This window comes from Myodes glareolus, chromosome 4, assembly GCF_982192425.1.
Source record: "Myodes glareolus chromosome 4, mMyoGla1.1, whole genome shotgun sequence".
NCBI classification, from domain to species: domain Eukaryota; kingdom Metazoa; phylum Chordata; class Mammalia; order Rodentia; family Cricetidae; genus Myodes; species Myodes glareolus.
In genome coordinates this window covers 67,143,926-67,170,534 of record NC_142029.1, presented here as the reverse complement: position 1 = coordinate 67,170,534, position 26,609 = coordinate 67,143,926, and the positions used below count along the sequence as shown (strand labels likewise).

General features: G+C 35.1%; 2 protein-coding genes and 1 pseudogene across 2 annotated transcripts; 1 reads left to right on the top strand and 2 right to left on the bottom strand.

Annotated features, from left to right (window-relative positions):
* Positions 1-8,639: 8,639 nt before the first annotated feature.
* LOC125389021 (olfactory receptor 8D1-like) lies at positions 8,640-9,566 on the bottom strand. Its single transcript, XM_048417422.3, has one exon. It carries the CDS (start codon positions 9,564-9,566, stop codon positions 8,640-8,642), a length of 927 nt encoding a protein of 308 aa, XP_048273379.3.
* A 5,040-nt stretch (positions 9,567-14,606) lies between these two features.
* LOC146894681 (olfactory receptor 8D2-like) lies at positions 14,607-15,135 on the bottom strand (annotated as a pseudogene).
* Positions 15,136-25,095: 9,960 nt separating this feature from the next.
* On the top strand, positions 25,096-26,028 carry LOC125388897 (olfactory receptor 10D1B-like). The gene has a single exon (XM_048417248.3). The coding sequence runs from the start codon at positions 25,096-25,098 to the stop codon at positions 26,026-26,028; it is 933 nt and encodes a 310-aa protein (XP_048273205.3).
* The last annotated feature ends 581 nt before the right edge of the window (positions 26,029-26,609 follow it).

Genomic DNA, 26,609 nt, shown 5'->3' with positions numbered 1-26,609 from the left:
ACCCAGGATAGCCAAAACAGTCTTATACAATAAAGGAACTTCTGGAGGCATTACCGACCTTGACTTCAAACTATATTATAGAGCTACAGTATTGAAAACAGCTTGGTATTGGCATAAAAACACAGAAGTTGATCAATGGAATCAAATGGAGGACCCAGATATTAACCCACAAACCTAAGAACACCTGATTTTTCAACAAAGGAGCTAAAAGTATACAATGGAAGAAAGAAAGCAACTTCAACAAATGGTATTGGCAGAACTGGATATCAACCTGAAGAATGAAAGTAGATCCATATCTATCACCATGCACAAAGCTCAAGTCCAAATGGATTAAAGACCTCAATATCAGTCTGAACACACTGAACCTGATAGAAGAAAAGTGTGAAGTAGTCTAAAACATATGGGCACAGGAGACCACTTCCTATGTATAACCCCAGTAGCACAGACAATAAGGACAACATTGAATAAATGGGACCTCCTAAAACTGTGAAGCTTCTGTAAAGCAAAGGACACTGTCGTTAAGACAAAAAGGCAACCTACTGATTGGGAGAAGATCTTCACCAACCCTGCAACAGATAAAGGTCTGATCTCCAAAATACATAAAGAACTCAAGAAACAAGACTTTAAAATGCTAATTAACCCAATTAAAACATGGGGCTCTGAAATGAACAGAGAATTCTCAATTGAAGAAGTTCAAATGGCCAAAAGACACGTAAGGTCATGCTCAACCTCTTTAGAGATCAGGGAAATGCAAATCAAAACAACTTTGAGATACCATCTTATACCTGTCAGAATGGCTAAAATTAAAAACACCAATGATAGCCTTTGCTGGAGAGGATGGGGAGTAAGGGGAACACTCATCCTTTGATGGTGGAAATGCAAACTTGAGCAACCACTTTGGAAATCAGTGTGGCGGTTTCTCAGGAAATTCAGGATTAACATACCCCAGGATCCAGCAATACCACTCTTGGGAATATATCCAAGAGATACCTTATCATACTACAAAAGCATTTGTTCAGCTATGTTCATAGCAGCATTATTTATAATACCCAGAAACTGGAAACAACCTAGATTCCCCTCAATGGAAGAATGGATAAAGAAAGTGTGGAATATATTCACATTAGTGTACTACTCAGCGGTAAAAGACAATGACATCATGAATTTTGCATGCAAATGAATGGAAATAGAAAACGCTATACTGAGTGAGGTAACCCAGACACAAAAAGAGGAATATGGTATGTACTCACTCATAAGTAGATTCTAGAAATTAATAAAGGACATTGAGCCTATATTCATGATCCTAGAGAAGTGAAATAGGAAGGTGAATCCAAAGAAAAACATATAGTTATCCTCCTGATATTGGAAGTAGACAAGATTGTCAGGCAAAAATTGAGAGCTTGGGGGTGGGGGTGGGGTAGAAGTAAGGGGAGATGGGTAGAGAGAAGTGAAAAGGGAAGGATGAGGTGAGTTTGGGGGAATGGGACAGTTGGGATGGAGGAAGAGTGGATATGGGAGCAGGGAATTATAGATCTTAATTAAGGGAGCCGTTTTAGGGTTGTCAAGAGATTGGACTCTAGAGGGCTTCCCACGTGTTCAAGGAGATGTCCCCAGCTTGTTCCTTGATCAGCTGAGGAGAGGACACCTAAACTGGTCCTATCCTATAGCCACACTGATGAATATCTTGCATATCACCATAGAACCCTCATCTGGTGATGGATGGATATAGACACAGAGACCTACATTGGAGCACTACACTGAGCTCCCAAGGTCCGAATGAAGAACAGAAGGATTGAGAACATGAACAAGAAAGTCAGGACTGCGAGGGGTGCGCCCACTCACTGTGATGCTGGGGCTGATCTAATGGAAACTCACCAAGGCCAGTTGAACTGGAACTAATGGAGCATGTAATCAAACCGGATTCTTGGAATGTGGCTGACAAGGAGGGCTGACTGAGTAGCCAAGGACAATGGCACTGGGTTTTGATTATCCTGCATGTACTGGCTTTGTGGGAACCAAGTCTGTTTGGATGCTCACCTTCCTAGACCTGGATGGAGGAGGGAGGATTTTGGACTTCCCACAGGGCAGGGAACCCTGACTGCTATTAGGACTGGAGAGGGAGGGGGAGAAGGAGTCTGAGGAGGGTGAGAGAAATGGGAGAAGGGGAGGAGGTGAAAAATTTTTAATAATAATAAAAAAAGAAAAATAATGTAGTCTTGGTAAATTGACTTAAATAATTGAACTGTAATAAAAACACAAATGCCTTTAAACAGTTTTGTGGAATTGTGCTAAAATAGTTAATATATGTAAAGGCTAAAAATTTCATCATTGTTTTTCAATATAACCCTAATTTTTTGTTTGGGTCTTCATTCAAAGCATCCTTATGTGTTCTCTCATCTTGGGTGACTCTGATTCAGCTGTGTTCTAGCTTTCTTCACTAGATATGCCACTCTTTCTTCAAATTACATGAGTTAAAAATCTGCTAAACTGTTCTTACTGTAAACCCTCCATGAAATAAAAACATTATTTGAATTATAATTAAATGTAGTTTTTAGACCAAAACATTGTACTTACTAACACATTTAAAAGCATGGAATATGTAAAAAAATAAGTAATCTCTGTAATAAAATATTTGAGAACAGCATTATCTCATTCCAAATAAAAATCCCTCTTTTTTATGATTTTTTTTTTTTGAGTTTCATGTACATTCTAACCACAGTTTCCTGTAGCAACCCTCTTCCCATCCCCACTGGCCTTCCGGTCTATCCCCCATCCATTCCTTCTCAAAAATTAAGAGCACCCAGAGAAAGTAAACAAAGCTTGGCCCCTAAAATTGAGGAAAGTTCCAGACCCTCATCCCCTGTTCCCCACCCCCGCATTAAGGATGAGAATTGCATCCTACCATAGGGAATGGAATCTGACAAATCTCTCTCTCTCTGTGTGAAAGAAGTCATGCTGGAAATGCTTAAAAAATTAGAGAATGGTCAAATTCATTCCTTCCCAGGACAGTTTATTTCATGGAAGATGTTTCTTCCTTTTTATTCTGCAATGAAATGAAAGCTTTAAGCAATCTCACCAGCATTATTATTTACTCTATGGAATCATTACTGACTTTTTCGGGCATCAGACATCAAGTATTACATTAGTGAATAATAACAGTTTTCAGCATAGAAGGTTAAGAGGCCTTGGTTCTAGAATCAGACCTGATTTGGATCAGGGTCCCCGGTTGTGTGACTGGGTTATTAAGTGTCAGTGCAATATTTTACTTCCCTTCTAAAGGATGCTTTTAATTAACTGTGAAAGTCATCATTGAACTTAAGATAATACTGCATTTCCTTATAAATAATCAATCAATACAGATCTTTAAATTAAATCCTGTCTTCATTTAACAGTTTATATCCACAGTTCAAATTTACAATTTTCCTTTGAATATACTTCATTAACATTTTTAGAGTGCCTTATTATAAGGACTCATAGGGTAATTGAACATTTCTGTCTTATTCATTAAATTCTATTTTAAATTGCAATGTGTATTTTATATATTTACAGAATCGTGGAAATGTTTATCTAATTGACGTGGGAATGTTGTCCTAAGCAAAGACTTAAACATGAGAGAAATGCAATACTATCTTCCAGTCTGAGATTAGTCTATCAGGCAATCTGGCACACTGGAAAAATGCTTCTTTTCTTCTCTTTCCAAAACTCTGTTGTTTAAATTTGGTGAAGAATGTAGTAAACTTAAGTCTAATTAGTCCCTCAGGGATAACAATGACTAAATCATAAAACAGTCGCCTTGGACTCTACAAGTAATGATCTAGTGGGCAATGATGGTGTTCAAGACTTGAAAGAAAATGCATGTCATGAACATTGCTGTATATACACTGAATCTCAGAACCCAAGGCTGAGAGACGTTGAACTATTCTAAGTACTAAAGAACATGACTTCGGTTACATTTCCAATACCATAGAAAATCCCAAGCAATGTGTAAAATAGCAAGTACCTCCAGTCCAGTGCTCTTTGCAGGAAGTGGGTTGGACATCACCAGTGAGACAAAGATAGTAAGTTCAATGTCAGCCTGAACTGGTGAGATATTATCTCAAAAAGCCCAGAGTCTGTTCTAGAGCTCAGTGATATAGTACTGACCTAGTGATTTTAGACAGTGGGTCTAATCCTCAGCACTGGAAGAAATTTACCTTTATTATGGCAGCAAATGTATTTTGTACCATAACAGAGTCACTAATGTTATTGATAATATATTTATTTGTTCAAGATACAGGGTAATAAATCTTGATTGACCTTAATGGTCACAACTTATATCCATACCCTTCAGTTCAGTAGAGATGAGTAGGGTCCTGTAAGGAAACCTTTTCCCAGTCAATATTACCTATAAGAACAGAACTGATAGAATGAAATAAAGGAACAGTACACACATGAAAACTGATTTATATTTTATAAGCAAGTCCAAAGTTTAAAATATCCAATATCGGAACTGTTAAAATTGAAATAAAAATATGAAATCCAGTTTTGGCTTTAAAATAGATCAATTGCAACTCTTTTTTTCTTTTACTCTTTTCATCCATTATAATTTATTATCATTATGGTGATGAGAATGGCACCATGCTTACAGATGTGGTTTTGTAGCTAAAACCACACTGAGCAAAATTTGAACAAAAAAACAAGGCATCGAAGTCTACCTCCACATTGTTCCATGTCTTTCAATAAGGCTTTATCTTTTCCAACAAGGCTGTACCCTCTTGAACAAAGACACATTGCCTAATATTCAACTTCATATGAGATTTTCAGTGCTAATTACATTAAATCTATTATATTCCACACACTGGCATCCATAATCTTTCAAAAATAACATAATACAAAATGAATTGAGTCCAACTTCAAAAGTCCCCATAGTCTATTACAGTCTTAAAATTTTTTTATTAATTTATAAAAATTTCCACTTCCGCCCATCCTCCCAATACCCTCCCACTCCCCCCACTCCCTCTCCTCTTCCCTCTCCAGTCCTAAGAGCAGTCAGGGTTTCCTGCCCTGTGGGAAGTTCAAGTTCCTCCCAGCTCCCTCCAGGTCTAGGAAGCTGAGCATCCCAACAGACTAGGATCCCAAAAAGCCAGTACATGCAGACAAAACAAGTCCCAGTGCCATTATCAATAGCTTCTCAGACAGCCCCCATGTCAGCCACATTCAGAGAATCCAGTTTGATCACATGCTCGTTCAGTCCCCGTCCAGCAGGCCTTGGTGAGTTCTCATTAGATCAGTCCTCTTGTATCAGTGGGTGAACACCACCCTCGCAGTCCTGACTTCCTTGTTCACGTTTTCCCTCCTTCTGCTTCTCATTTGGACCTAGGGAGTGAAGTCCTGTGTTCCAATGTGGGTCTCTGTCTCTATCCCCATCCATAGCCAGATGAAGGTTCTATGGTGATATGCAAAATATTCATCAGTATGGTTATGGGCCAAGACCAGTTCAGTCACCCTCTCCTCTGCTGCCCAGGGAACAATCTGGGGACCTCTCCTTGGACCTGGGAACCCATCTAGAATCAAGTCTCTTGTAAACCCTAAAATGTCTCCCTTAGTTGAGATATATACTTCCCTGCTCCCATATCCATCCTTCCTCCCTCCCCCACATCCCATTCCCCCAAGCTATCCCCAATCCTCCCCTACTACCTTCTCTCTAACCATCTCCGCTTCCTTCTACCCCCCTACCCGCAGTGCACCCAAGATTGCCTGGTAATCTTGTCTACTTCCAATATCCAGGAGGATAACTATATGATTTTCTTCAGGTTCACCTTCTTATTTAGCTTCTCTAGGATCACGAATTATAGGCTCAAAGACCTTTAATTATAGCTAGAATCTACTTATGAGTGATTACACACCATATTCCTGTTTTTGGAACTGGGTTACCTCACTCAGTAAAGCATTTTCTATTTCCATCCATTTGCATGTAAAATTAAAGATGTCATTTTTTTTTTTTTTACCGCTGAGTAAAACTATAATGTGTATATGTTCCACACCTTCTTTAACCATTCTTCTATTGAGGGACACCTAGGTTGTTTCCAGGTTCTGGCTATTACAAATAGTGCTTCTATTTGTAATAGTGCTATGAACATAGTTGAACAAATGTTTTTGTGGTATGATAGGGCATCTCTTGGGTATATTCACAAGAGTGGAATTGATGGGTCCTGAGAGCCGTGTCTCCGCGGCTAGGAGCACCTAACGCTCTGCTATAGTGCCAGTGTTCGCGTGTTTGAGTCCCTTTGGCGTTGCTAGAGATCGATCGATCAGCGATCGATCGCTATCGATTGATAATCAGTAAAAAAAGTTGCAACTCTTATCTATAACTGTCACAGTTTAAATTTTGCCCTTATTCAGAATCAGATTGGCAGTAAGATGGATGGATAAAAGTTTAACATAATATAAAGTTAACATAATTTACAAATATTTCAGCTAGATATAACATATATGATTATAACAGTATAGAACCGATAACAAATTTATTTGTAATAGACTAAAAGACTTCAAGTGATTGGCAATAAAAAACTAAGTGATTAGATGGTAATAAATCCATATAATAACATTCTGAATAATAAAAATAGAAATGTAGATAAATATTTAAATTATTATTTTGAATAAAAAAGCTAAGAATATCTTAATAAAATATCTATCTACATGAAATTATAGAAATGTCAGTCACCAATTCACTGTGACAATGTGAAAATCAACTCCTGTCTTTGGGTAGAGACTAAAAGACTAGTCATGAAGCATAATCAACTATTTGTTATTTTTACTGTAGTAATAAGTCCAAAACTCATAAATGTTTTAAAAATAATCTTTTTTACTTTTCACATATGTGCAGTTTCATGTATTTCAATTTCCCTCAAAAAATTTGTTTGATGCTATCTCATAAACATAAAAAATTAATGGTTATATTCAGAATATCTAATATGGAGAGTTTGTCAGTATACTACCAAATTTGTAAATTAATTGTAAAACTAGTACTTTTGAATTTTGATTCATTCTATTCAAGAATTAAGTTCTCATTTGTTCATATCTACTTTTGTACATTTTAGGAGTAAGTGAGTTTTCCTAGAGAAAGAATTTCACTCCTTCTGTTTAGTGCAGGCACAAATACCCAGTTTCTTATTCCTTCTAGCAGGGTTTATGTCTTGTAGCTAGATAAATTTCATTCTGAATTATGAAGGTTAATTTATCTTTCAGTCATTTACTGAAGTCTTATTAACATCACCAATGCCTTTGAGATTTGGGGTAAGATATTATATTTTCTATAGTTAAAGAAAACTGTTTTCCTTCTTTACTAATTCTCATACTCCTAGGGTATTCATTATGTCACATATAATTGAATAACAATTTATATTTAATAATAGATCAGGATGATCTAGGGACACACTTCATTCACATTGCTTTGGAATAAGGAGATATTGACTTATGGTAGTCAGGAGACAAGTGAAAATCAAATGATCTCACAAACTCGGAATAGAAAAAATTAAAATAAATTTAACAGAACATACAGACTGTATCTGCCAACCTTTTCTGATACTGCTTTTCCCCTGTTCCTTTTGATTTTCTTGTGTATTTGTCTTGTCTTGTCAAGGACTAAAGAATAAACCTAGCATCCAGTTTCATGCTTCTAAATATTTCATATTAGTGAACACCCAAATCCTCTCACACAACTGGTTTTCTTTTTGAAAATTAACATTTGTACTTTGACAGTTCTGTACATGTAGACCATGAGTTTTGCAGTTTGATTGTTCTTAACTCTAACCTATCACTTCTTCATCCCTCTCATGTCTATTCCCTTTTCTCCGACTAATCCCCTTTTATATTTCTGTGTGATTGATTGATTGCTATCCCTTTTATATGACCAAGAACATCTGAATCCTTGTAACTATAACTATGCCTTGTAGTATGATGGGCACATTGGTGATACAACTAAAGACAGTGATTCCCAAACTCCCAGATCCCATCAGCAGTCTATAGATCAGTTATGGGAGGAAGATAATGAAAATGATTATCTAATTTGACAATTTCAAACTACATTCTAATTATTGATGTTTGTACCCTTAGGCAAAAGTTCCTCTCAACACTAATGAGAAAAGTTTTCATTTAGAGTAAAGAATGGGAAATAGAGACTCAAAGCTGCCTGGGATGCTGAGAATAAGTGACAGACAAGATTTGTAGCCTAAACAAGCTACCCTCTATGGCTCAAGAGACATTTCGATGAAGGACAGAAGGAATGTAAGATGCAAAAGATAGGGAGGAAAGCAGTAAAAGTATACCCTGGATAACACAATCATTGTAAGCATGAACTAAAAGAATGTGTCACTGTTCTTAGAAACAGAAATCATTCAATAAAACCTTTTGCAAAATAATTTTCTATTTTATTGAAAAAATTTAAACAGCTATATATGGTAAGGTATTTTCTAAAGTACAGATATTGCATGTATGCCTATGGCATAGTGTTTGCCTGGCATCCAGAATACTCTGAGATCAATCCCAGAACCACATACAAAGATATATTGGATAATACAAGATAGAAAAGAAAATGAATAGAAAGATCATGCTTTTCTAAGAATATTTATCTCCTCTCATGTATTGTTTTCCAAACATAAGACCTATCTCCTCAACAAGAATCTGCCCAATGCTTTCTTCACATCTTTGTTCCTCAAACTATATATTAATGGGTTCAGCATGGGGATCACTGTGGTATAGAACACAGAAGACACCTTCTCTTGCTCAAGAGTATTACTTGAAGAAGGCTTGAAATACATAAATGTGATAGATCCAAAGAAGATTCCCACAGCCATGAGATGAGAACTGCAGGTTCCAAAGGCTTTGAACCGGCCCTCTGATGACCTGATGCGAAGGATGCTGCTAAAGATGAAGACATAGGAGATTGCAACAGCTACTGTTGGCACCAAGGTGTTTATCCCTCCAATGATAAATAGAAGAAGTTCATTGAGATGTGTGTTAGAGCACGAAAGGTTGAGGAGGGGTAGAACATCACAGAAGTAATGGCTTATGATGTGGGATTTACAAAAGTTCAGCTTCATCATAGCGCTTGTGTGTGCAATGGCAGACAAAAGGCCTAGGATGAAGGAAACCAGAACTAACAGTGAACAGAGCCTAGAGGACATGATCACATTATACAGTAATGGTCTGCAGATGGCCACATAGCGATCATATGCCATGGCAGTCAGGAGGTAACCCTCAGCCACCACAAAGATCACAAAGAAGAAGAGCTGGGCCAGACATTCAGAGTAGAAGATCAAATTTTTCTTCCCAAGAAAGTTCACCAGCATTTTAGGTGTAATGACAGTGGAATAGCAGAGGTCAACAAAGGACAAGCTGCAGAGGAAATAATACATGGGAGTGTGCAGCAGTGGGCTGACTGTGATGAGCAGGCTCATATCCAGGTTCCCCACTACTGTTACCACATAGATTCCCATGAACAGGAGGAAGAAGGGCAGCAGGAGCTCTGGCTGCTGTGTTAATCCCACCAAGGCAAACACAGCTGGTGTAGAATGATTTCCAATGCCCATCCTTTGAAGATATCTGTGAAAGTAGAAAAAGAAAAAGATTTAATTTACTATCTATCGTACTGCCAAGAACATGCCAAATTTCACATGCAACTTAAAATTCCATATAGAATACTTTATTCTTCTTTCAAATAGAACCAATACTTCAACGAGAGTTTAGAAAATTGTCAATGTATTGTTTTCATCTATGGTCCATGGACCTTTAATATATCTATTTAAATTTATCTCTAAGTCAATTGTGCATTTTAGATCACAAAATGACGTGTTTCTTTACTGGCTTACACACATTTGCCTTTTGGATTTAGCAGCACAATTAAAATTTTCTTCTATGGAGAGAAGAAAACATTTGTTGACATATGAAGAGTAGAAAAGCTGTGTGTGTTTGTTCATGCATTTAATGTTACAGCTCAATGATCAAGACACCTAAGATAATCTGTGACCTCGAACACTCTTTATCTTCTAGGTTGTACTATGTCTATTGCTTCTGAAACCAGTGTCATAGGCATATCTGATGGGAACTGAAAAAGTCATAAAGCCAGCACAGCTGCTTTTAAAAATCCAGCAAAGTTGAGGCACGTGATAACTGCCGTGCCACTATTGGTTTTGATCTCCTCCTATTTTATACTTGAGGAACCTTTAATATTTTTACAGTTTGGTGATATTGGATTGAAGGAAAATTCTTTTTAAGTAATTTATGCTCTCTCCCAGGAGTACTACTTCTAAGCTTCCCCAAGAAAGTCCTGAATATACTACCCCTCCTGCTTTTAGGGAAATATTCTTTTTTACTTGAAGGTCTTCCTTATCTCTTCAAAGTTGTGACAAACATAAAGAAGCCGCAGGTCTCTTTATGAGTCTATGAGATATTCTTGAAACGTCTATCTCTGTACTTACTCAGGAAGAAGATAATCAAAACTAAGTAAATTTAAAAGGCTCACCAAGATTTGATAGACTAGAGGAGTTGGACACAGATCAGATCTCAAGCTTCTTCCCAAGTTAGATTAGATGAAGGAACCTCTGTTCTACAAAGAGATATTAATATTGATAGGCAAAGAATAATGTAGAAAGATGATAAAAGAATGAGATGTCAGGACCTCCTTTTTTTTAGGAAAGTTAGAAGTTAGTTCATGCAGAAGGACTGAGATACCGTTTGGCCAAGAAATAAAAGATGTAATAATTAGACACATAAACAGTTTCTATAAAGATATAAAATATAAGCATTATATCATTCCAGAGTTTGAATAATAACTGCAACATCTTTGGGCTGAGGATTCTACTTGAACACTCTGATCATGAAGAGTTAATTACATACTGTTTGGGATATGGCAATCTGCCAAAGCTGAAATGGAGATTTTGTTTTGGTCTAGAATCCTTAAATTCACAAAAGCTACTAGCTTGAAACAGGCTGTCATATGCTTCTAGATTCTTAAAAATTATATTGTGGAATTGGTGAGTAAAAATGACTGTAAAAAATAACTTTATGAATGATGATTAAATTTAAAGTAAAATGGTTGTAAAGATAACTGTTCTGTCACGATTCTATCAATAATGACTAAAAATATGCAAGATGAAGTGAAACACATATCTAAAAGCAAAATTGATATCTATTTTTTGGAACAGCATGAATTTGCCTCTACTTCCGGAAATCTGTATAAGTAAAGAAGCACTCTGGCTTCTAGTCAATCAGGCTGCAAGATACTCCCAGCCATCAAGCCTGACACACCTCTTCCCTTGTCCGCACCTTACATCCTCTCAAGACCTGCCAACTACTGCGGCTGGCCTCAAGCAGGTGAGGAAGAAATAAAAAAAGGACTACTTGGGGTAGTGGATTAATGATCCCTCTCTCATTGTCTGAGGAAACAAAAACAAAGAGGAAACAATTTGTATTTACCAAGAGATGATAAATTTAAAGTTGGATTTTATCCTTGCTTTCTTTTGCAGATATGTGTATTTTAATGTGCCAGATTCAGAGTCACCAATAAATACATCCTATGGAAGTTCTTTATAGAATCAAATGATTCAGAGTGATGGAATTCCCAGTGAAGTGCTCTGTACCACAGCTGGTTAAATTTGAACTGGAGATCATTCCTTCAGATTGTGTGATCAGTCATTTAAAAAAAAAGAATAAGAAAGGATGACAATAAAAGAGACAGAAAGACTTTATCTACTGGAAAGAATATTGAAGCAACTACTCCATATGAGTGAACATGGTTCTTATGCCAGTTTTCCCTTTATGAGATATTAAGCTGTTGCCACAAATGAAACCGGGCACTCACCAAGGTCCTGCACAGAAAGCAAGTTTCTTAGAAATCACTGGGTTTCTTTTTCATGTAACAGATAAGTTTTATGATATTCAAATAATCAGTGTCAATTGCTGACAAACTACCAGTGTCCTGAAGCATATACCCTTTATCTTCTCAGAACCAATAATCACGAGCATGGTGTAATATGGAGTTGAATGTGATGCCCTGAGAGTTATGATTCATTAAAAATACAAAACACTCATAAGTATGCAGATCCCCTAGAGTCCCCAGATTTACGAACAACCTGCAAGAATACTTCTTGGTCTCCTGTTACCATCTGCCCCAAGAGTAATGGTGGTTGTAAAGAAAGTTCTTGAAATGCATTCACAAGTTGTCTGTGAAGATGTAGGAATAAATCAGAAAACAATTGCTGATTCTTGACCAAAATTTTATTAATTTTTGTGTATAGCATAAAATTTTTGTGTAGCTTTGAGGAACTAAAAAAACAAACAAAAATTATTTATACTTTGTTGGAGTGGTCTTAAGAGGGGACTGTGTTTATGAGGAGGAACTAAACAGTTTCTTAGGCAGTCAGTGAATCATCACCAGTGAAATGTGTCTGGGTCAGACATGTATATGTTCTCCTCATTCTAAGCCCAAGTCATTGTGCTTTTGAAATTTTTCCCTCAGTAAAATTCAGAGATTTTTCACCTCAAAATTAAACAGAGAATTCTTCCTCTTCCCTCTGTATAGCATGGCTTTTATTGTTTGTTTTGGGGGTTGATTCTTGCTGTGTAGTCTAAGGACACAAATTTGCAATATTCATGTGTCAACATCCAGGTGTCTGGATCACACATCAGTACAAGTGCTTTGTTTTTTTCCATCTTCTATCTCCCCTCCTACCTGGATTCATCCTCTCTCTGTCTCTTATTAGAAAGAAAACAGGTTTCTAAAAGATAGTAATAAAATAAAATAATATAGAAAACATTGGGATAAAAAGATAAACAAACAGAAGGAAAAGAGCCCAAGAAAGGTGCAAGTTTTAGACATAGATGTAGAGACTTGCTCATTTGCATGCTCAGGAAAACCTTAAAAAACTGAAAGTCATAATATATCTGCAAAGAATGTGTAGGATAAGAAGAGAGAAGAAATTTTTCTCTCTCTCTGTCTGTCTCTCTCTTTCTCTTTTTATTTATATATGTGCATATGTTTGTATATATATATATAATACTTATGTACATTTTATAGTATAATATATACTGTATATGTCTGCATAAAAATAAATATCAAAACATCCTCACAGTATATTATGAGAACAGTACATTCAAATCTACCTGTGATTTCATTTTTTGTTGACTTTCCAATGCTGGGCAGAGGAGTTTGTTTTCCAGTGAGATTCTCTTGCAGAAAACTCAAATTTCATTTATAAGAGGTTATCAACTGGAGATAGCTTTTGGGTTAGAATTGGGGCATATTTTCACTTCTCCTTTCTTTTCCAGGATACCACTTGTTGCAGACTCTTGCAGGCCCTGTGCATGCTGCCTCAATCTCTATGAGTTCATAGATGAGCTGATCCTGGTAATATAAATGTCTTCATTTTCTTGAAGTTCTTCATTGTCAGTCTCTTCTACACTTTATGATGCTTCTTTCTCTTCTAGGATGCTTTCCTAATACAGTGCTTTATTCAGTGTAAAGAGAATTTTACCACTATAGCCTTTTCTTAGTTAACTTGTGGAATCCTTTAAATTTATCAATTTTGATTATAAGAATCTGTTTAAATTTAACCATACTATACATACAGTTTTTTAACCTGAAACAAAATTTGATGTGTTTGTCAAACTGCAGCATACTAAAGTAAAATATAAAGATCAAATGAAGACATATGATAAACAATCAGCATAATGTATCAAGCATTATATTTTTTGTAAATGAAGGAAGAATTTCAGTGGTTATTTTTAGTTTTTCTCAATGTAAGAGTTATAGATGTACAGTGAGTTTTAATTTGAGAAATCCATGACTTTTTCCAGTGTTTAACATTAGCATACCATTATCTTGTATATTTAGTGACCTTTCTTCAAACACTCCAACCCTTTCAGTCCATATTTATATGTTTAGTCCACAATATATGTTGCCTTGAATTCTGAACTGATTTTAACAGTTGTAATAATTTTCTTAAATGTAGTGGCTTAAATTTACAGGATTTTATTAAGCTATAATTCCAGAGGAATGTGTAAAATTAGATTTAACTGACCCAAACTGATGCCAGGACTGCACTTCACTCCCCCTAGACATTCGAAGAGAAGAGATAAACAAATACGTCTGTGCTTCTTGGAGCTGCTGGAATTCCTTGCTATGTGATTGTGTCCTTCCAGTCTCCACCTTGTGGCCATAAAGGGACAGATATGTGTATAAATGAGTTCACATGTTCAACAGTCTGGAAGACCTTTCTTCAAATTTAGCTATGCTATCCTTATTTTTCCACCTGTAAGGACAGTATTTTTATTAAAATCAAAACATTTCAGTGTATTTAAACCTTTCCTCTTCCATCAATTTCTATGTTTCATTGAATGTAAATTTCAATGTTTACAGAGATTACACTAGCTACCAGTAAATTATTTTGTTTGATAATCTAAAAATTATCTCAGAGATTGTCAAGCATAATATAACTGTTTCTCAAGTAATGGTGACTATTTTCTCTGGAGGAAAGAAAAATGCAGAGAAATGATGAGAACGTCTCACATTTCATTTTTTTTTTTCTCTCAGGATGATTGCCTTTCCCCAGCCACTTTTTTCAGTCCTTTATTTACATCCTCAGGCTGTATTTTAGGGGATTCAGCTTTGGGATCACTGTGGTATAGGACACAGAGCATACTTTCTCCTTCCATGTTATTGCTGAAAGATGGCTTGAAAAAAAAATGAATATTATAGACCCAAAGAAAATTCCCACAGACATCTTATAGAAATTACAGGTACCAAAAGCATTGGAATATCTTTCACTGGATAAGATGCAAAGAATACAAGTTATGACAAAAGCAAAAGCTGTAAAGACAGTGTAGGTACTAGGGTATTAACTCTACCAATAATAAATAGCAATATCTTACTGATATGGATGCTGGATCAGGACAGAATTAACAAAGGAAGAATACTATAAAATAATGGCTGACCATATAAGAGCCACTGAAGGACGATATTATCATACACGTGGTATGGACAGCAGTCACAAAGAAACCCAGTGAGTTTACCACAGTCATCATTATGGAACAGACCCTTTGGGACATGACAATATTGTAGAGAAGTGGGCTACACATGGCAACACAGCCTCCATAGGTCATGACTTTCTCAAAGAAGCCTCTGGCATTTTTGTCATTTTGTCATTTTGTCATTTGTCATTTTGTGAGGAAGAGGTGATGCGAGCAATGAATTTCAAAATGGTTATGAGGTTGTTCACAGATATAAAATCGGAATCTTAAGAATTATGATAGAGGTGTTGGAAAGGTCAATGGAGGGTGAATGACTGTGGAAAAATTCTTTGGGGAAAAAAGTTGAGAACTGATGGTGATCAAAGGATCATGTCCAAGTTTCCCATCACTGTGATCACAAGATATCACAGAAACAAGAGGAACAATAGGAGATGAAAGTCTGCATTTGGTTCGCCTTGAAGGATGATGTCAGTCACTGAAGAAAGGTGCAGATTCGACGTTCTTTATAAAATACCATCTAAGAGAAAGGAGAGACGGCATTGAGAGCCACTCTCATTCTCATTTTCCTGATTCTCTTGATGAATTCCATCTTTAATAGCTTAACCTCTCCCATACCTGTGTGCACTTCAAAGATCTTTCTAAAAATTATTACCCTATATTTATGAAATTATGACATAAGGACAACAATTCCATTTCCCTTTCCTCCATAAGAACACTCCTGTATTATCCTTGTTGCTCTATTTCAACTCATAACCCCTTTTCTAATAACTATTCTCACCGGCAGAGATGAACATGTATATAAAGATCTACTCCTTATTCAGACATGTCCAGTCTGTATTATGTTTTTCATATGTGTATCTTCAAGGATGGTTTTTGGTATTAGATAAGAAGTCATTCTGTTCTTCCTTTGTATCATATTTTGGTTGAGTTCTGACAAATAAAGCTTGCTTGGAGTCAGAAAACAGAGCTAGCCACTAGCTGGCCATAAAGGTTTGGAGGACTGTAAAGAGGAAAGAGGAGACAAGAAGTAATAAGGTGGGCCTGAGACAGGATCTTGGCTCTAATGTTTGGAGGTATCGGGGAGGTAGGAAGTGATAGTGGCTGTTTCTCTGCTTCTCTGGTCTTTCAGGTTTTTACTCAGATATCTGACTCCTAATTTTTTATTCATTAGATTAATTAGATTTACACTTTGATTCCCCAGCTAAGACTATTTCTCCTGCTTTCAGCATTACTTCATTGCCTGTGATTCTTTGTATGGGGTTGAGTTTCATGGGGTTTCAAACTTATAGACAAAGAGTGAATTTAATATTGCATAGCTGAATTGCACTCCATATTCTTCTTTAACTCAGTGTCTTGTACTTTTTTCCATGGACTTAATACTGTATGTACCTCAGATTAAGAATAAGCACAAATTCAGGCCTAATTATTATTTCTATAATTAATATGCATGACTTTCGGGCTTTAGATTTATAACCTCATTTTAAGCATTATTGTGAATGTGTGTACCTTTTATGAAATTATATTATTTCATTTATTTACGTTTAATTTTATGCTTATGAGTGTTTTGCCTGCTTTTACACATGTTTGCTTTGTCCATGCCTGGTTAGAGGCTAGAAAAGGATATTAGTCACCATGCAACAGGGGAGATGGAGAATTCATGATCAGATTAAGACACTTGTGAACAAAACTGAGGACCATAGTTCAAGACACAGGATTTATGGTGTAGGAAAAAAATAACTGACTTCCTGAAGTTATTCTCTGAACTCAATAGGGGCACTATTATATGAATACAAACACACAGACACACACACTTGCACACACACACACACACACACACACACACACACACATCCTAATTCAAAATGCAATAATAAAGATTTGAAAATGTGCATAAGAAACAACTTGAGCCTCTTGAGCATGTAGATACAGATTCAAGATGTCACAAATAAAGCTGTCATGCACATTTTTGAACACATCTCTCTACAGAAACTTGCTGATATTTCTCTTGGATAAAATTTGTGATAGAGACGTTCAGTTAACAGTGTGAATATTTGTTTAAATTTAGAATAAATAATGAGGCTATTTTCTAAAGTTAGTGAGCAATTTCCTAATTCATGCAAGTTCTTTCTGATGTTTGGCTACTCATAGTCGACAACTAGCATTGTCACAACTCTTTTAACCTACTTTTTGAATTTATTGATTTTATCAAAACGCCAGCTACTCAATAAAATTAATCAGAAGTTCTTAAGAGCTATTTGTATTTTACAAATGACCTCTTGTGTGCATAGTTTCATGGAATCAGAATGCATTACAGTTCACAAGATAAATAAGAAAATATTGATATCACATAAACTTGAAGGGTTATGTTATATCAAGATCCAGGTCTGTCTTAATAGACACAGATAGGTACATTGTTCACACACAAAATTTTAACTCTAACAAGTAACATTTGGTGAATATTTTCCACCTATCAGATAATGGAATGCTCTATTTATCCTAAGAATCCAAGTAGCCAAAATTTAGGAGAATATGACACAAATATCTAGGAAATTAAAATATCACAATTGAAGTCATATAAAATCACTTATCATAGTACAGGTATTTGTATTAGTTTTCTTTTCTTTATTTTCATTATTGCCTTCCTTTTCTCCACTAAAATCCTTCCATATACACTTCCAACTTTTTAAAATTCATAACCTTTTTAAAATATCTGTATTGAGGCACATATGGATACACATTTATATTTTTAGAAATTTAACCTGTTCAATCCATATTATACTACCTTTATGTTGTTTCCAGAGCTGATCATTTGACATACCCAGAGATATATTCCAGGTAATTACTTTCCTGAGATAAAGTTCATAATACATAATATAAAATGCACAAGTCTAGGAAAAGATGAAAACAAACAAAAACTATAGACATGATCAGATGATGTTGTATAATTGGTTAGAATATGTTTGTATTGATATTTTCAAATTGAATTTACAATTCTCTATTTTCAATTGCTATTTTACATATTGCTGAATTCAATTGTTAGAAATTTGTTAAATACTGGTTGGGATAATGATAAATCAGGTTCTTCCAAATGACCAAAAAAGATTAGTCTCCACTGCCTTCTTCTTACTACCAAGAAAGCCTTTACAGCTACAAACAAAATAGGAAATAATATTAAGTGTACAATAGTTCTCTTAACCATGAAAATCATAAATGTTTAAGCATAACTAAAAGATCTACACAATTGGACACATTTCTGAATCAAAGCCTAATCTTTCCTATCTATGCCTTTGCAGGAGTCATTGCATGGGGATTGTACATTTTATTTAAAAACTGATCATCCCCTCTTAACTTGTATTCATTCAGTTCATCAGGCTTTGCAGTAATGGGATCCAAGGATCCAGGTCTAACTGTTACCAATAGTATCCTTTGAGAACAACCTTTACCTACTTTCTCTAAAATATACAAAATTAACAGGTACCTATTTTCATACAAAAACTTTTAATTTATTATAAATGCATAGATTCCATAGAGGAGTCCACTTCTCTACTACCTAGGTCATATGACATTTTCAATATTTAAGTTATTATCATTGCAAGTATTAGAAAGTCAGTGTGCAGAAGCACTTATAGAGTGGTTTATGTTCCTCAAAGATGGTGCCCAACTTACCTTGTAAAAATGTACAGTCTTGGTCAGCTGATGTAATTCTTGGAGTCATAATGTAAAACTTAAATAAACTCAAAGACTTTCATTGAATTTTACTAAAGACTGAAAGAGTTAATGTGTGTAAAGTTTTAGGCTCAGTATCTGGTCATATAACTTGAATTTTTGTTTGAGTTTGTGGTAGTTTGAAAGAAAGTTACCCCCCAAAGCAGTGGCACTGTTAAGGAGTGTGGACTAGTTGGAAGAGTGTGTCACTGTCGGGGTGGGTTTTGAGGTTTTTTTCTTATTTTCCTCAAACCTCCTTCTGTGTGACAGTAAACTGACTTCCTGTTGCCTGCAATGGTAGAACTCTTAGCTCAAGCACCATAGCTGCTTGCACACTGCCATGCTCCCCTTCATGATCATAATGGACTGTATCTGGAAGTTTGTAAGCAAGCCACCCTCAAATAAATGTCTTTTGTTTTTTGTTTTTTGTCTTTATGTAAGAGTTGCTGCAGTCATGGTGCCTCTTCACAGCAATAGAAAACCCTAAGGCAGGGTTTTTAGCTAGAGTCTACATTGAAAACATTTTTATGAATTTGACCAACCGAAGGGGAATCTAGTTCAGCTGTGTCCTGGTCTTCTCCATGGGATATGCAGTTCATTCTTCAGAATTCATGTGACTTAACATGCTACTAAACTGTTTTCATTGTAACTTCTCCATGAAGAAAACTTACTATTATTTAATGTTCATCTTACTAACGTTTATTTAACAACATGGAATATGTAATAAAATCAAGTAATCTCTGGATTAAGGTAAAATATATGAACAAAGGAAAATCTCATTCCAAACAAGAATCTCCCTCTTAGTGGGTGTAAAAGAAGGCCTTTAAAATGCTTAGATGCTTACACTACTATCGAGGTCACTCCTCCCCAGGACAAATTATTTCACTGAAGATTTTTCTTCCTTGTTATGCTTCAATGCATAGAAAGCGTTTTATAATCTCATATGCCTTAGTGTTTACTCCAAGGAAACTTTTGTTAAGTATACCAGGAATCAGATCTGAACTCTCACATCAGTCAATAATAACAGCTATCAGCACGAAAGGATGAGAGGCCTTGGTTTTTAAATCAGACCTGGTTTAGGTCAGTTCTCACTGTGAGATTGAGTTGTTAAGTATCAGTGTTTTATTTTCCTCTCCTACTCAATTAGATGATTTAATTAATAGAAAAAAAATCATTAATTTTCAGGTAATACTGAAGTGCCTTACAAATGTTTGATCAATACTGATCTTTAAATTAAATCATAGATACATGGAAGAGTTTACATCTACAACACTGTTTTATAACTTTGAATATACTATATTAACATTTTTAAGTGCCTTACTGTAAGAAGACATAAAGTGATTTAATATTTCTGTCCTATTCATTAAATTCTGTTTTAAATGTGAATTTTAGATTGTTATAGAGTAATGAAAATATTTATATAATTGACCCAGGCAAAGTCTTTAATATCTAAGAGAGGCAATAGATGTTATCAAGTATCTTTCAGTCTTTAAGATTAGTTTATCAGACAGTCTGGCAATTGGGAAAAATATTTCTATTTCTAAATAAATAATAAATAAATAATGAAGCTCTATTGTTTAAATTTAATGAATAATGTAGTGAACTTACATCTAATTGGTTCCTCAGGGATATCAATGACTAAATCATAAAAAATCTCCAAGGGCATCTGAAAGATGGGGTCTTAGGGGTAATAAACATGTTTATTACTGGAAATCATGCCCATGCCATGAACACTGCTGTATAAACACCAAAATCGCAATCCAAGAACAAAGGACTAAAGTTGGGTTATATTTACACTTTTGTAGAAAGTTCCAGTGTAAAGTGTCAAGTATCTCCAGTTCCAGTGGTCTTGCAGGAACTGGGTTGGATATGATCAGTGAGATCATCATAGTAAGTTCAAGGTCAGTCTGAATTGGTGAGACACTATCACAGAAAGCCCAGGGCCTGTTATACAGCTCAGCAATAAAGCACTGACCCAGCAATTTTTGACAGTGGGTCTAGTCCTCTACACAGAAAAAAAAATTCAACTTGATTATGGTAGAAAAATGTTTTTATTTTTTTCCTTGTTTCTAGTAACTGGAATTTTCCTAATACTGTTTTATTTTTCTGAAAAAAGTTTCTAATTAAGAATATCACAGAACTATTTTCTTAGTTACATATTTTTACATAGGAATAAATTATCCTTTCTCATAAACCTGGAAAAGTGGTAATTTGTATTCTGAGGCATTTGGTTTTCTGATTTTGTATTTAGCCTTAAAATACATAAGCCTTAAAATATATATAATAATATATAATTATTATTATAAGTGTATAATCATCGCCATTGTGATTTCACTTGCATTTCTTTTGATTGATAAGGTTCAACATATTCCTATAACTTATTTACATTTACTTTACAGTTTTTATTAAAACTGCCTTCACATCAGTACCTTTGGTATCTTGGAATCGCCTGGATTTTTATGTTTGCATTAAAAAAATGTATATGTATACTATTTCTCATTGGAAATGTAACTTGTAAATATTTTTCTATAAATGAAAAATACTTTTCCTCTATTTTTTTCTTTGTAAGGAAGTATAGCAGAATTTTTAATTTTTTAACTTTTAATTATAATCACTTATAGAATTAAGTTTCCAAAATTACTGTAATTTACAAACACCCAATACCCAGAAGATCAAGATTGATTGCAACATGCATCATATCATATTATTTGTTCCCTTTATTTACTATCAGTACATTAATTAATACTATTACAATTATTTCTGCCTAGTTACCTAATTTTAATTTTATGCATTTGTCATCTAATGAACTACTATGGTTTCAGTAAACTATCACAAATTTCTCATTGCATTTCTTTGGTTTCTCTCTTCAGCTCCCTACTCTTAATTAATTGATCTATACTCTTTTATTCTCTGTCACGATCTTGATACAGAAAATTTTAATTTTCAGGTGGTTAAGTTTGTTTTATTTGAAAGAAAATCATGGGTTGCAATTGTGATATGTCTGAAACTAGGATCATAATAAATTATTTCTGTTATTTTCTAGAAGAATTGGATATTTAAAAATATGCAATTAAACCATGATATATGTAAGTATATTTTTGTATAAGTTGTTAGTCATGATCTAAGATAATTGAGCTTTATTTTTCCTTTCTATATAATTGTTCAGTTATTCCAGAATTATTATTGGGCTGCTTTTTTTTACAGTTTGCCAAAAATAAATTAATCATGCATATGAGAGTCTGTTATATGAAATAACTGTTGGGTTCTGATGAGATAAGCCTCTACCTTCTCAGTGCACATAAACGCAGTAATATAAGGCTAAAGTAAGTACTTAAATCTGGTAATTAAATTGCAATTGGGAAGCATGATGTTATTGTGGAATTCCTAACAGTGGGATTAAGGGTGTCCCTGACTCTTTTTCTTGCTCTTGGGATTCTTTCCTCCTATCCTGCTGCTACACCTAGCCTCTGTATAAGGGTTTGTGCCTAGTTTTTGTAACTTGTTATGCTTTGTTTGGTTATTATACCTAGGAGGTCTGATATGGAGGAGAAGTTGATCTGGTGGATAGGGGAGGTAGTGGGGGCAGGGTGGGGAGAGAACTAGGTGGAACAGATGAAGGGGAAATTGCAGTCAGGATGTAATGTATGAGATAAAATGAAATAAATAAATAATATATACATAAAATTTGGTAGTTTTAGCCTACCACTTTGTTTTGTATATGAAAGAGGGTAATAATTTATTGAATTTTAATTAGGATAAATAAGGAAGAAAAGCTTTCTCTCTAATATAATCATTCTGTTTTTACATAAGGTATAGAATTAACTTGTTATTATTAAAAATTCTAATATATCTCAAATTGATATTGTATTGATTGTAGTTTGAATAAAGTAATTTCTTAGCAAATTGAGTCTTCCAATCCATGAAAGTATAATTTTCCTTCAGTTATAGGTGTTTTTTCTGTCTATTTTGTGCAAAGCTTTGTTTAAAATATACTTCAGAATATACACATTTAGCTAGCCCTTTTCCAAAGTAAGTTCAATGAACAGTTTGTGTGTGTTTTTACTTATCTTTATTTATTTTATCCATTTTTATTTCTTTTATTTATTTTTCCCCTGTCCGTATATTTGTCTATGTATGTAGTAGCACGCATGCTCTGTGTATGGGGACATTAGAGGGTTACTTAAAGGAGTGGATTTTCTCCATCTGGCATGTGAGTCCTGTGGATTGAATCCATATCCTCAGTCTATAGAGCATGTGTCTTTATTTCTGGAACCATCTGGCTGACCAATCTGTATGTCTTAAAACAGTGATTCTCTAACTTCCTAATGCTGAAACTTCTAATATAGTCCCTCAAGTTGTAGAGAGCCCCAACTATAAAATTATTTTCTTACAATTTCAAGACTGTAATTTTTCTACTGTTATGAATCATAGCTTAAATATCTCAGATATAAGATATTTGATATGCAATTCCAAAAGGGTGTGTGATCACAGGTTGAGAACTATTGTGTGTATGTTGTTGCTATTATAACTGGATATCTCTTTTTGTTTGTTTATCTGCAGAAGTACAGAATAATTTTGTCATATTGTTCAGATATATTCTGTTCTTACTATTCTTCTCATTCTACGATTTAGTTCTAGGGGCATTTGTGGTATTACTGAGACTTATACATAAATATGCAAATTGTTTTGTTCTGAAACATATCCTCTTGCCTTTTCTTCTATTTAACCTACAATAGCTAAGATTTCCAAGTTCATGATAAATGTATCTGTATTTATTATTTATTTATTAAGTATTTATTATCAATGTCAAGTTCTTTCTACATAATTTTGTTATATTTTGTGTGTCTCTATTGAGGTAGGCTGTCTTTCCAGAGATTTCAAATATCCCTATCCATACTTCATGAAATGCCTATAATAATAGCAGATGTTTTATTATCAAAAATAATTCTGTATTATCTCACAGCTAATATCTGCTGATTATATTTTTTGAGAAGTGATTTTTGTATTCTCATTTGTTTTGTAGATTGCATTCAATATACTTCATATGTTTTTTAGATTCTGTATTGTATTAAAATTTTCTAGGCAATATTGATTTATGTTAGCTTTCTCATGTCAACCACAATAGTAGTATCAGACAAATGGGTCACACATCTAGAACTAGCCCTAAAGCCTTTATGTTATTATACTGGTTTGTCTCCAAGTATCTCATGATATATGACAAGTGGTCTGAGTTCTCCACATCTCTGTGATAATCCTTATTTTTGTTCTACACATTTAACACCTTTAAAAGAGTTCTGGCTTGTTTGCACCCATAATTCCCTTGTCATTAGAAACACACACACTCAATCAACACACACACAAAGACATAGAGAGAGAGAGGAACCAATGTAAGGTTCCTCTGTTCAAAAACGTTTTCAAAAGCTTTGTTTCTAATTTTGTGTATTCATTTTTCCAAAACTCATAATTGTTGTTGGGGGTACAGTTGGAAAGAAGCAAGAAGAGACAGGAAGGAGGGGTGAACAGAGAGAAATTCTGGAGGACAAAGTATTAAAATTAACTATCCAATATTTTCTATATAAAAAGATATATTGCATCAAGTTCCTTAGTGAAAATGTGGATTACATTATATATTGCAGTTTGATTATCATGAATAGTTATGACACAGTCCTGTAACTTATTTTTTCTTTCATTTTTGATATTATAATAGAATTGGATGATATTCTTTGTTTCTTTACTCACCCAGTTCCTCCCATATACCTTTTCCTTGCTATCATTCAAATTAATAACCTCCGTTTTCATTATTTATTGTTATAAGTATTTCTAAATAAACCTCCTTAGTCTATCTAGTGTTCCTTTATTTGTGTTTTTAAGACCTAGTATTGGATAACTATTTTGTGTGGTCTGCCCATGGTGAAACTGTTTTTTCCACTTGATTCCTAATTTCCTTAGAAGCTCCACCATGAAGTCTCAGGCCTGTATCTTTAATTCACCATGAACACTAACTACAACAAAAGAGCAAAGAGGAGGGAAAAAGTCAAATCTCTCTTATAAATGAAGTGTTCTTCAGGTGTTATCTACTTTCTTTAACTTAGCAAAGAACTTAAGAAATGAATTTGCTTTTTTACCTAACATCTTAACTGTAATCTTTACCAGTTTAAGTTTGTGTGTAGAAAGTATTGTCTGACTCAGCAAAAACTAACATCCCCAGTTATAATCATCATGGATTTTTTCCCCTCCATATAGATCTGCTCCTATAATATAAGGGTTTTAGTTAAAAATGAAACCATTATATATATATATATATATATGATAAAACTGCACGGTTTGACTTCAGTTTTTGTGTATTGGAGATCTATATTCTGCTCTGAAGTTAGACATTATCAAAGCATGAGAAATCTCTCTGTGGTGACTCAGTTTGTTCTGCTCGGCATCCCTCACACAGAGGGTCTGAAGACCACACTCTTTATTCTGTTTTTGTCTTTCTACATCTTCACCCTGGTGGGGAATCTGCTCATACTCCTTGCAATTGTCTCCTCCACTCGACTTCACACTCCCATGTACTTTTTCCTGTGCCAATTGTCTGTGTGTGACATATTTTTCCCTTCGGTGAGCTCTCCCAAGATGCTGTTCTACCTCTCAGGAAATAGCCAAGTCATCTCCTATGCAGGCTGTGTATGTCAACTCTTCTTCTATCATTTCCTGGGTTGTACAGAATGTTTTCTGTACACAGTAATGGCCTATGACCGTTTTGTGGCCATATGCCACCCTCTAAGGTACTCAACAATCATGAACTACAAGGTATGTACCATCCTGGCAATAGGCACCTCACTTTTTGGCAGTATTCAGGCTACATTTCTGACTACTCTCACTTTCCAGTTGCCCTACTGTGGTCCCAATGTGGTGGACTACTACTTCTGTGATATTCCTGCTATGTTAAAGCTTGCTTGTGCAGACACATCAGCCCTGGAGATGGTGGGGCTCATCAGTGTGGGCCTGATGCCCCTCAGCTGCTTTCTCCTCATCCTCACCTCCTACAGCTGCATCCTCTGCTCCATTCTGCAAATCAGATCTGCCGAGGGCCGGCATAGAGCATTCTCCACCTGCAGCGCCCACCTCACTGCCATCCTCCTCGCCTTTATGCCAGTGGTCCTCATATACCTCCAGCCTACTCCCAATCCCGGGCTTAATGCAGCAGTTCAGGTCTTGAATAACCTGGTCACACCCATGCTTAATCCTTTGATCTATAGCCTGAGAAATAAGGAAGTAAAATGTTCTCTGAAGAAAGTGCTACAGCAAGTGCCAGTTCTGTCTAAGAAGTGATAGAGAAAAGCTTAGATCCTTATACATTCAAAAAGTAATAGTTTCTTCTTCAAATAATTTTCCTATCTTTACAAGGGGTAACACAGATATCACACCACTGTTTTGAAGACTTGGGTATGGAGGGCAAATTACTCAAGGTGAACTAATAAATTATTTCATCATCAAGAACAATGAAAGTGTTTCAAATTGTCTCTTCCTCTCTTTGATTTATGCTATCATCAATACAACTCGTTTTCTTTTTCTTTTACTTTTTTTACGCACTGGAGTACTACTCAGCAGTAAAAAACAATGACTTCCTAAAATTTGCATGCAAATGGATGGAACTACAAAAACCATTCCGAGTGAGGTAACCCAGACAAAAAAGATGAACATAGTATATACTCATTTATAAGTAGATACTAGCCATAAAGCAAAGGATATGGGACTACGATTCATAATCCTTGAGAAGCTAAGTAACCCTAAGAAAAACATACATAGATACAACCTGAAAGGGCAAATAGACAAGATCGCCTGACAAAATTGGGAGCATGGGGGTGAGGGGAGAAGAGAGTGTGGAAGAGGAAAAGGAGTGGAGAAGAGGA

Excerpts from the sequence above, each read along its gene's own strand:
- LOC125389021 (XM_048417422.3), bottom strand. The coding sequence starts at position 9,566 with ATGGGCATTGGAAATCATTCTACACCAGCTGTGTTTGCCTTGGTGGGA.
- LOC125388897 (XM_048417248.3), top strand. The coding sequence starts at position 25,096 with ATGAGAAATCTCTCTGTGGTGACTCAGTTTGTTCTGCTCGGCATCCCT.